The 12,710-nt window shown below is 39.2% G+C and overlaps 1 protein-coding gene across 4 annotated transcripts in view; it reads right to left on the minus strand.

The window, feature by feature from the left end:
• Window positions 1–1,540: 1,540 nt before the first annotated feature.
• LOC143296459 (osmosensitive cation channel TMEM63C-like) overlaps window positions 1,541–12,710 on the minus strand; it is a 49,249-nt gene continuing 38,079 nt past the window's right edge. For 3 of the 4 annotated variants that reach the window (XM_076608402.1, XM_076608405.1, XM_076608401.1), the window contains 6 exons: window positions 11,720–11,825; window positions 10,972–11,139; window positions 7,780–7,895; window positions 6,880–6,906; window positions 5,509–5,568; window positions 1,541–4,596 (listed from right to left, as the gene is read on the minus strand). In XM_076608402.1, coding sequence (XP_076464517.1) covers window positions 4,459–4,596; window positions 5,509–5,568; window positions 6,880–6,906; window positions 7,780–7,895; window positions 10,972–11,139; window positions 11,720–11,825 — 615 coding nt within the window. In that variant the 3' untranslated portion in view covers window positions 1,541–4,458. The remainder of the gene's footprint in view (window positions 4,597–5,508; window positions 5,569–6,879; window positions 6,907–7,779; window positions 7,896–10,971; window positions 11,140–11,719; window positions 11,826–12,710) is intronic. The other variant, XM_076608403.1, reaches the window with a different exon arrangement.

Here is a 12,710-nt window from a genome sequence, read left to right on the forward strand (position 1 = left end):
CTACCAGGCCCTCCCACTCTGGTTGTGGAGGAAATTAACCAGTCTGGAACCAGCAATGTCAGACTTTACACTTTCAAAGCTTTTCTCACAGAACCCAGCACTGTCAAGGGGAAGAGGAGGGGGTGGGGAGTGGGGAACAAAAGATGTAGCACAGTCTAATAGCTCGTAAACATACACACCACCTTGGTAGTGTCATGCACAGTAAATATCACCCAAGAGGAAGGGTTAACAACTGAGGAAACGGGGTTGAGGGTGATGAAAGGGGAAAGGAAAAGGGCAGGGGAGTTTATCAGGAGAAAAATAAAACATTTGTGACCTGATGTAGAAGATGAATGGTTGTGGTTGGAGGAGACATCACATTTAATTAGTATTTGTATTCCACGATAACTTGCTTCCTCTGGACTCAGTGCTAGAGGAGGTGAAGAGGGAGAGGGGGGTGTCAGCAGGCATAGATGCCAGGGAGGGGTGTGGGGGTGGTGAAAAGGTGGGGAGGGAAGGGGCTTAGGATAAATGGGGTGCTATACTATTAAATATCAACTCCCATAATCTGAGGGTACCGGGTTCAAATCTCGGTAACGGCACCTGGTGGGTAAAAGGTGGAGATTTTTCCGATCTCCCAGGTCAACATACGTGCAAACCTGCTTTTGCCTGAATGCCCTTCGTGTGTATACATAAGCAGAAGATGAAATACACATGTTAAAGATTCTGTAATCCATGTCAGTGTTCAGTGGGTTATGGAAACAAGAACAAACCCCTGATGCACATCCCTGAAAACGGGAGTATAGCTGCTTACTTAGCGGGATAAAAAACGGTTATGCACATAAAAGTCCACTTGTGTACATACAAGTGAACGTGTGAGTTGCAGCCTATGAACGAAGAAGAAGAGAATCAAGTTTGAATGGAACCTTTTTGTTTTTTATCACTCTTGTTTGTTTTAATCAAGACTGATTTCAGTGAGAGAGAGACAGAGAGAAAGAACAAGCTAGCCAGCCAGTGAGCAAAACTGACTGGTTTTGACTGGTTGGCATCGTGATAGACTTTAGTCAGCTGGTGAGCAGTACTGACTTGCTCTCATTGGTTGGCATTGTGGTAGACTCTGCGATATTCTGCTGTGAGGATAGAGAAGAAGAAAAGGCAGTGTGCATGGGTGTGCGTTTATCATGTGCTAATGCTGATCTGAACAAACACCCAATTCATGAACAACTGAGTCAGACATACATATAGTAAATGGATTAAAAGTTGAATAATGTATTTGACATACAACACACACACACACACACATGCACACACACACACACACACACACACAGAGCAAAAGAACCCAATGATAGCATGGCCTCATGCAAGTCTACATCTTTTATGCAGACACACTGTGAAAGGAGGAATGTCTCTTTCCACTCCACCTTGGAAGAGCTCTGACAAGCGAAACATGAACTGTAGAAATTTATGTATTTACAATAACTAATCTCTCCCTCACACACATATATATACACATGCCTACACACACCCTTGCTGATTTGAATAGGAATCACAAAATGTGGACAATTGTACCAAAGGATTTTATTCAACTGAATAAAAACAAACGTAGAAGACATACAGTCCATAAAGCAACAAAACTACACATTAATTTGAAATATAGTCCTTAAAGCAATAAAACTACACATTAATTCAAACAAAACCATCAATGCTACCCATAACTGTACACAAGGTGAGACCCTTAGTTGATCAATAAACAAAACCTAACCAGGAAGACCCCCAAAGTTCACATACTGTGCACTTAAGCAACCAGTAAGGCAACTGAAAAAGAAACAAAAAACTTTATCATTGATCATCACGAAAAAACAAAAACTCATGATCTATCATCATGAAAAAAAAACCCCAACAAAAACATACTACTGACTAATCATTCCAACTTTGGCATATTAAACAAGTATTGTTGTGGTCATTTAAAAGAGCATATATATACATTTATTTTCATTCATTTACATCTGTTCATGCAAACTGTTTTTACACCTGAAACAGTATCAAACATTGAAACTCTTACCTCTTACACATGAGCAGTGCCAGAGAACTACTGGCCATATTTTTCTGCCACTGTCAGAGAAGGGCTCAGGGTTGGGATGCACTGGTGATCTAAGAAGCGCAAAGTTTGCTTAGCACTGAGAAATTTCCTATGTCAATGGAATTATGCAACCCAGCCCAGGCTGATTGTTGTTTTTGTTTTTTTCTTACAACAATGCAAAACCTATTACAAGTGATGTGGATGTGGAATTACTTCAGTACAATGCAAGCTGTACTTTAATTCAATGTTTCAAAGTAAAATTACCTTCAGAACACATTCGCACTTACAGTTCAGCCTACTGCTACCTGTCTCAGTTTCACATTGATATATTTTCTGTAGTGTTCTACAAAAGGATTTTACAATAACATATATTTTGACAACAATGACAAATTTTCTATACCATTCTGTAAAAGGATTTCACAGTGACACATTTTCTACACTGTTCTTCAAAAGGATTTCACAATGACATATTTTCTATAATAAAAAAAAAAAAAGAACAAAGAAACATAAATATATATGCTAAGAAGAACCAGAAGATCCTATTTTCAAAATAAAGAGGGACAGGGGTTAGATAAGTAGAATTTATAACATAAGTGATGTAATTTAACCAAACTGTTTGAACAAGAGAATATTTTGGACCCAATATTCTCATACACAATGCCAAGCACATAAAAAAAAAATGTCGCAATCAAATGGCAAGTATTTGCAGTTCAGGTTACAACAGCATGAAACGCATACAAGTATCTGTTTCAAATTACAACATTAGAATCCACCAAAATATTATGAAGACCATGACAAGTTCCACTCTTGTCAGTGAAATTTGATATTATAATACAATATTTTTATGCTTGACCAAGCCCATTGATGGGCGTAAAACATTTTCATCTGACACATTTGAAAATGGTTTTCTCTATCTTTGCTGCGTGAAACAGATCTAGCTGAAAGTTCACTCTTTTTACAAAGATACCCAATGAAAAATTATCTTTTTTTTGCATGCTGTGGTTGTAGATGAAAGTGACTTTTTAGAATTTGACCTGAAAGGCTTGCTTGCCCAAAATCAAAGCCCCAACATCACCGATATTTCATTGAAAACATTCCCTCACACTGCTGACAGACTGGAAGGATCATTTTACTTGTATCCCAGAAGTGTGGAAACAAATATCAGTACCATTTGTCCTCAACAGCGTTTTGATCCAGTTTACAAGACAACACAACACCAGCATTTAAAGAAAAATAACATCATTTACAAGAATAATATCAACATTTTTATAGAGTGCATATACAACATTCTAAGCAATCACAACAGAGATAAGTAAAGGTTCAAAATCACATTTCTGTTCAATCCTTGTTAAGTGTTTGAGGGAGATGGTTCCCTGATGGTGTCAGTGTGAATGTCTGAATGTTCCATACTGATCTGTGACCCGTCTTGTGACCTAGTACAGTCCAGTGTCTAGGGAGTGACTGTAAGTTCTGTACAATGTAGTGTCTGTGTGCCTGTTACTGTGTGGTGACTGCTCAATACAGTCCAGTCACTGTGTGGTGACTATGTTCTGTACAGTCCTGTTACTGCGTGGTGACTGTTCCATATTATCCTGTTCATTGTAGTGACTTATATAAAACACTAGGCAAAGTTTCCATGGTTCAGGTGTGATTCTTGCTGAACAACAACAAAAAACACATCTGGGCCAAAAATTGTTACCGCGGGCTGACTGGATCATCAGTATAGCCCCAGACACGTATGTATGACTAGACATTCCATAGTCCTAAACAGGTGTATACTGAAGTGACTAGATGCTCCATACAATGCTCTGTGTGCAGTGACTAAGTATTCCACACAGTCTAAGGTACAAACTGGCAAATGAATCACAGATGATATCCTGACTAAAGTGGTTTTCAACACCACTTCATGTGACACCACACTGAATGTGTCAGCTCCCAACTGAAAGGTTTGCCTGATGGAACACCTGGTCCATGAATCATTACTCAAAGCCCACCACTGTCACAACAATCTTCATTTCAGCAATCTGATCACAGGCCCAGTTTAAAAAAGAATTCTTAAGGTAGATATTGCCTTGTCCAAACTCCTCACCAGCATGTGAATCACTTTTGGACCTTCTCACAAATCACAAAGCTTTCAACACAGACTAGAATCTCTGTTATGATAAGGCCACAACAGTGTCTTCTGATAATTATTAATATACACCCTGAAATCTGTTATAATGATGATCAGTCTCCTTCCACAAACACAAGATTCAAAAGAGTGGAGATGAGATTATACAGCCTTGATCAGCCTGAAGTGAGAACAGTATTGGTTGTGGTTCCTCAAAGTGTATCATGTGATAAGCATGGACTGGTTCATCAAAGAAGACAAGAATGGTGCTTGGCTGACAGAAGCCTCAGAGATCCTTCGCTTGCTGTGGCGGTGAGTCGTTCTGGTTGTTGCCTGTGGCCCCATAGGTCATCAAGGGCTGAGTGGGGCTGCCGTGATGGGAACTGCTGTCTGAATCCTCCATCAGCACGTCCGCCACAAAAGGCTGCAACCATAGCAAGTGGTCTGATGTATGATGCATGCATTTGTAGTGCTGTTATTGCTGATGAGCTAGGGGAAACAACTCCAGCTGATATCTTGGCAGAATAAACACTGCTGACACAAAAACACTTTGCCTAGGTTTCATTCATCCTACTGCAAAATATTACATGGTCATATTAGCATCTATGCATGATCACTGCAAATGGCTTTCATCTTGCATAAATGCTCAGTTTACTTTTGATTATCTGTTGCCAATGCTAAATAATCGCCATTAACCTTTTCAGTATGACAATGTAAATAACAGAAGCTTCAGTGCATTACATCCATCCAAATTTTACTGTGCTGATCCAGCAAAAAGCAACAGAAAAACTGTTTCGCTCACAAATTTCAAATAATCATTCTTTGACTATCCTGAGAGTGTGTATTAAAAAAAGAATGATACATTTTTGGCCAGAACTTTTGAAATTAACATAAATTATTTTGATGGATATTCATGTTCAGATTACTTCAATTCTTTTGAACATAAAAGACTGCAACAATGTGCACACATATACACACATGCGCGCACGCGCGCGCACACACACACACACACACACACACACTTGCCCAAGTGGGAAAAAGAATGTACAGAAGGAGTGAAGAAAGAAAAAACACCTACAAAATCACACAAAGTGGGGAAGACAGTTTCAAAAACAGCAGTGCAGTATCTAGACACAGGGGACACACACACACACACACACACACACACACACACACACACCAGAATATACAGCTGCCTGAACGGCAAGGTGAAGACAATTACACATAAAAAGCTCACTCCTCGGGAAGACTGAATGATGAAGCTGCAGCTTGGACACACAGAATAACAAGCAGGGAGAAAATTAAGTAATTGTAAAGAAAAGTAGCTGTCATTCACCTTCAGTGGGATGTCTGTGTCTGGGGGAGTCTTCTCCCCTTCATCCAGCTCCTCTGTGTGCTGGAACACAGACCACAGGTACACAGGTATAATGATAATAATGATAAATTTGTTTATATAGCACCTAATAATATAATCTTGCTCTAAGTACTTTACGACTGAAGTAATTCAAATCAAAACAAACAAACAAAAAACCCAAAAAACAAACGTTGCATCAAAAGTACATACTAAACTCAATCTCCATAGAAAACACCCCAAAGCCAATTCAAACATCAAAAATCAACTGTGTACATCACAACATCCAAACAGTTACCAGATGTATAGGCATTCATCAACCACACTGTACTTTGATCATCTCTTCATCAAACATAATGATTAAACATAAGAAAAGCAAAACCTCACTGAAAAGGACATTGCTAAGTGTACTATTTCAACTTAATCATGAAAAGATATTACTTGAGCAGCTATCAAGATTATTTTGCAAATTGATAGGCTCAGTTTTGTTATAAAATACATCCTCCCAATATGTACATAATGTCCATCCCCTTAAAACAGTTTTGCAGTCTTGATGACTCCTGACTCTTTACTTCAGCTCAGTTTAGTTACTCAAAGGTATCACAGCATTCCGACAAATCCATGTATGCTACACCACATCAAACACACTGTACTGTCTATATCAGTGTGTATGCATGCATAAATATTCTTGTGTTTATAAGCACAAATACATAGAATATTAATAAGTATATACATGTGTGCATTTATCGATTTAACCAGCTAACAATTATACACAGCTATATGTCAGGAGCATAGTTCTGTTGTCAATGTTCATTTAAAAAAATAATGATATTATAATATAACAAATGTCAAAAATATTAATAATCATAATGTTTTAGAACAGAAATAACACAAGCCAGAACCACTGCTAATGTTCCCCTCATACAATACAAAACAAGCAAAGAACAGATAAATGAGTGCTTATAAAACTGTGCAAAAACATAAAGCTGTGCTCTTCCGCATCTGGAAAAAACAAAGGACATAACCTTTCTTTGGGGTAATCAAGTAATGAATAAAACCAAATAAAAAGCGAAAAGAGACCACTTGTCATACATAGAGTAACAAAGCCACACGTATATATTATTTACCTGTCCATAGGTAAAATGACTTTAAATTATTTTCGTAACCAGACAATCCATATTTCTAGGTAGAATATAAGCTTAAGTAAACTGTGCAAAATTATTACTTGATGGATTTCTTTCTTGAAGTTCAGCTCAGTTGGTGAAAACAGATACACACTATATATGTGACTAGTTTTGTGACCTGCTACAACCAGGTTGATAACAAAACTGAGAAGAACTCTGAACAGAAACTAACCAGAACTGGTAACTGAGGGGCAAACACCTGAAAAAGATGCACCAACTCATAATTAGAAACAACTGGGAAAAAGAAAATGCTTACTGCTGAAAGGAACTGTATACAGGATGATTAACTAGTTATGGATGGTATAGTATATTACACCGGCCAACTTAACGACATAGATGGTAATGTACATTACACAGGCCATCTTAGATGGTACAGTACATTACAATAAATGATATGGATGGTAAAATACATAAGCCAATTTAAATGACATGGATGATACAGAACATTATTACATTGTCCAAATTAAATGTCACTGATTGTATGTATAATATCAACCCCATGAGAGCCTAAAGACATAAATTTTCCATCCCCTTCTGGTGTGCATAAACTGCTCCAGCATGGAATTTCTGTCTGCGTCATTGTAGGAATTTTCCAATGACAAAATCATTACATTCAGATGAAATTGTCATAAATGGATAGTGAGTTAATTTCTCTTTGAGAAAAGTTGAATTTTACTTTAGTAGATTTTAAACAAAAATCATAATCCTCCATAATCAAAACATCTCTTTGCAAATAGTTGTCACTGAGCATACATAGGCTTGGCACTGAATAGGTTAAAAAGGCCAACTTAAATGACATGGATTGTACAGTGAACAATAAATGACATGGATTTACAGTATATTTCATTGGCCAACTTAAACAACATGGATTGTTCACTACATTATCAAAAAGGCCAACTTAAATGAAACTGATTGTGCCCAAAACTACACAGACCAATTCAATTACATGTTGGGCATGTGTGTGAATATGGGTAGCACAGTGACTTGTTTTCCAGAGCGGCACTACACAAGAAGTAATCAGTAGTAGCTGTAGCAGCAGAGCTGTAAGTATCCAAAATGAAGGCAGACTCACTATGTAGGGGTGCGGGCGTAAATGTTTGAACCAGCCAAAGCTGAGTCGGCCCACGAAGATGATGAGGGTGAGGAAGAGACACACACAGGAGAACAGGAACACCGAGTCCAGTCCCTCTGAGCCAACAGTCACCACACGGGTCATGTCACACTGTGCTACTAATGGCACTGATCAAACAACCACCACACAGGTCATGTCACACTGTGCTACCAATGGCACTGATCAAACAACCACCACACAGGTCATGTCACACTGTGCTACCAATGGCACTGATCAAACAACCACCACACAGGTCATGTCACACTGTGCTACCAATGGCACTGATCAAACAACCACCACACAGGTCATGTCACAATGTGCTCTACTAATGGCACTGATCAAACAACCACCACACAGGTCATGTCACACTGTGCTACCAATGGCACTGATCAAACAACCACCACACAGGTCATGTCACACTGTGCTACCAATGGCACTGATCAAACAACCACCACACAGGTCATGTCACACTGTGCTCTACTAATGGCACTGATCAAACAACCACCACACAGGTCATGTCACACTGTGCTCTACTAATGGCACTGATCAAACAACCACCACACAGGTCATGTCACACTGTGCTACCAATGGCACTGATCAAACAACCACCACACAGGTCATGTCACACTGTGCTACCAATGGCACTGATCAAACAACCACCACACAGGTCATGTCACACTGTGCTCTACTAATGGCACTGATCAAACAACCACCACACAGGTCATGTCACACTGTGCTACTAATGGCACTGATCAAACAACCACCACACAGGTCATGTCACACTGTGCTACTAATGGCACTGATCAAACAACCACCACACAGGTCATGTCACACTGTGCTCTACTAATGGCACTTATCAAACAACCACCACACAGGTCATGTCACACTGTGCTACTAATGGCACTGATCAAACAACCACCACACAGGTCATGTCACACTGTGCTACTAATGGCACTGATCAAACAACCACCACACAGGTCATGTCACACTGTGCTCTACTAATGGCACTGATCAAACAACCACCACACAGGTCATGTCACACTGTGCTACCAATGGCACTGATCAAACAACCACCACACAGGTCATGTCACACTGTGCTACCAATGGCACTGATCAAACAACCACCACACAGGTCATGTCACACTGTGCTACTAATGGCACTGATCAAACAACCACCACACAGGTCATGTCACACTGTGCTACCAATGGCACTTATCAAACAACCACCACAACAAAAGAACAATTAATTCTTGAGAAATATTCTTTTTTTAAAAATAATTCAAGTTCTATGATACAAACTGTGACATACTGTATGGACACAGTTGAAAATATAAGTTGCTTTTGCTGTTGATGTTCTTGTTGTCTGTTTAACCCTTTCGCTGCCAGGAAAATAAGATTTAAGTGAAATCTATTTGCCAGGGTTTTTTCACAAAAAACGGGTATAAATTTTCAAAAAATTCTGTGCTCTTTGTTATTGGAGAAAGACCCATAAAAGTATATATTTTCTGAAAGGGAAATGAATAAAGAATACAAAACACATGATGTTTTCCCATTTTATGCATTTTAAGTGACATGCTGTTGTTTTGAAATCAGTGTTTTGTTTTTTGTCACATTTTCAACTTGTTCATTACAAACATTAGTCTGGTAATTTGCACAAAAATATCATTTTCTGGACAAATGGATATCTGCACACACAAAATCATACTAGAACAACCACAATATAAAAAAAACTGAAAAAGAAATAGATGCATTGTGACTTCTGCAAGTGATAATATGAAAGTGAGGCCACGCCCCCTCAGTCTCCACCCCCCTCCTCTTCACCCCTCTCACACCGTCACGTCATCAGACCGCGTTGGCTGAGTGCCAAGAAAATAGCTCCTACGGTGCCCTGCTAAAAATTCGTCTGCTAGAGTTGAACAGCCTGCATCACTCACTGATAGTTGTATCTTGGCCACTCTCTTGATTGCTCCCTTTATTTTCTATCAAATCGTCCTATAAATGTTCACCACTGTCTTCTCCTTCGAATTTATGCTCCAATTCTTTCTGAGCATTAGCTAAAGAAAGTAATCTTGGTTGATTTAGTTCGTCACGATCGCGTGTCTTGAGCACGGCGTCAGTCCGACATTTTGTTGAGCGAGCGAGAAGAGGAGCCAGGCAAAGACTGCGGCCAGTAACCCAACCAAAACGTTCAAATAAAGGACTGCCTTATGACGCAGATGGTGTTTCTAGCTATGAATAGAATCCAGAAAGATTCCCAAAGCTAAAGCTACCAGCATTTTTGTCAACGAACTGAATGCAAAGCAGGGAAAAGTCAGAATATTTCGATGACGAGTTATCTCGTCATGCAGGCAGCGAAGCATACATGCTTGCCATGACGAGTTATCTCGTCATGCAGGCAGCCTAGGGGTTAAGTTACATGATGCACATTACAACTCACACCATACATGCATCATTACAAATGTGTGCAACACCAACACATTCATTTGCAGGTGAGTGGCACACATTATGCTGCATGAACATGTGTGCACTATTGTAAGTATATGACAAGCACCTGCTCTGGGGCACTATAACAGACAGATCAAAATCAAACTGAGCGGTCAAAAGTTTTACAAGGTTTTCATACATATATATATCATGATAAAATTTCTCTTGATTATGAAAATATTTACATGTGTCTGTGTGTGTCTCTGTGTATGAGTGTGTTTCGGTGAGTGTGCAGCTTCACTTTGTCTGTAGAAAGCTATCTAAAATGCTCATCAATTTTACTTTATACTGATTCAAGACAACAAGGTCAAAATTTGGCACATGAACTAATTCTGCACTTTTGGCTGACTTTGATCACAATCAATATGCAGATGTCACACCAAAAGGTCTGGAACCACATTGACTTTTAAATGGGAATTATCTGTCTGCATGAACTGCTCACATTTATGACTAAAAGGGATGAAGACACTGAAAATGTATGAACAAATCCAATCATTCTGAGCTTAACAACATTCCAAAATGAAAACATCAATAAAAACCATTTCCATGCCCTTGCTTATCAAACTTTGACCGACGAAAGAACCACACCATAAAGCTGCGACATACAGCATTCTCAGATCTTAGGCATCTAAAGTGACCTTGACAAAAAGGTCAAGGTTATCACTGTACCTGTACGAAGGCCGGTGAAGAAGGTGATGTTGATCTGCAACATGATGACGGCCCAGAGGACAAACGTGACAGCAGAGCTGTGGATGTGTTTGTCGATGCGGGAGGGGCTGTACGCGAAAAAAATGTTGTAGCGGTCTACCAGATGCTTGATGCTCAGGTACAGCATCCCTGTAACAATGGTCAGTCATCACTGAGCTGGTGCTTTGATTCTTCTGCAAGGTTTTTATGGTGTGGGGGATGTTTTGTGTTTAAAGTGTAATGCAGTAAGTCAGTAAGTGAATCTGAGCAAAGTAGTGGGAAGAACTGTTCCCATATTTGCCTGTCCAGCTAAATCCATCACTGTATCAATCACTACCCAGAGTGGAACTCTATAGTCTCCCAAGACTGATGGATGCCTGTCTAGCAAGTCTGTGTTGGTGTGCTGTGTGTGTGTGTGTGTGTGTGTGTGTGTGTGTGTGTGTGTGTGTTGGTGTGTGTGTTGGTGTGTGTACATGCATGTATAAGTGTTTGTGCATGAGTGTATGTGCATGTATTGTTTCGGTGTGCATGTCAGTATAGATCTTTCATAAAAAAATGAGTGAACATAGGAGCTGAAAGCCACAAGCTGAGGAAAACAGAACAGGCGCTAGAGAACTGGGAATGAGCAGCATGGGAGTAATACCACTGAAACAGTGCAGGTAACAGAAGGAAGCAAAAAACAAACAAACAAAAAAAAACCAGACAGGTGCCTGTTGTTCCTAGCCCTTACCAAAGGGAGTGACCATGGGGCAGGGGATGCTGTAGCTGACCATGATGGCAAAGATACACAACACCCATGTGTAGTGGATCCCATACTGGAAGTCCCACACCACTGACTGCACATGCACACACACACATATATATTATGCACGCATACATACAGGCATGTGCAAACACACACACACACACACACACACACACACACACACACACACACACATGAAAGACAGGCTCGACATACAAATACATTTAAATACAATATATGATAGAAAAATATCTAAATACAATATAATGACAGAAATACATTTAAATACAATAAATTGAAAGATGGGCTCTATGTAGACATACATTAATATTATGAAAGATAGGCCCTATGCAGAAACAAATACAAAATAGTGAAATAAAGCCCTACACAGAAATACATTAGAATTCAATATGATGAAAGACAGGCCCTACATAGAAATACATTAAAATGCAATATAATGAAAGATTAGCAGTATATATAAACACATTAAAATGTGATATAATGAAAGAACGGCCCTACGTAGAAATACATCATATGATATGATGAAAGATCGGCCCTACATAGAAATACATCAAAATATGAATAATGGAAGAATTGAAATATGTATAAAAAATAGGCCCTACAAAAAACGGAGTGGAAGGGCTAGGTTATCTCCCTTCGACCACTTGGCTTATACCTCTGAGCTATTGGGTACCCAAGTTGAATAATGTCTTGGAATGTCTAAAACTAATTAATGAGGGGGTGTAAGCGTCCTTTGTTAATTTTCCCGCCATTAGAAGTTTAGGAATATCTTTCTTTATTTTTGTATACTGACCTAACTTTTATGTTTATTATTTTGTGAATAATTGTATTGTTGGGACTGAATCTGAGGAGTACTACAGTGTGTTGAGGAAGGATGAAAAAGGAAATTTTCTATCTCGGACACTTTGGGCCCCCTATTTCTGGCCCTCTCAATGAAAATATTATCTTGGGCATC

This window comes from Babylonia areolata, chromosome 21 (assembly GCF_041734735.1).
Source record: "Babylonia areolata isolate BAREFJ2019XMU chromosome 21, ASM4173473v1, whole genome shotgun sequence".
Classification (NCBI taxonomy): Eukaryota; Metazoa; Mollusca; class Gastropoda; order Neogastropoda; family Buccinidae; genus Babylonia; species Babylonia areolata.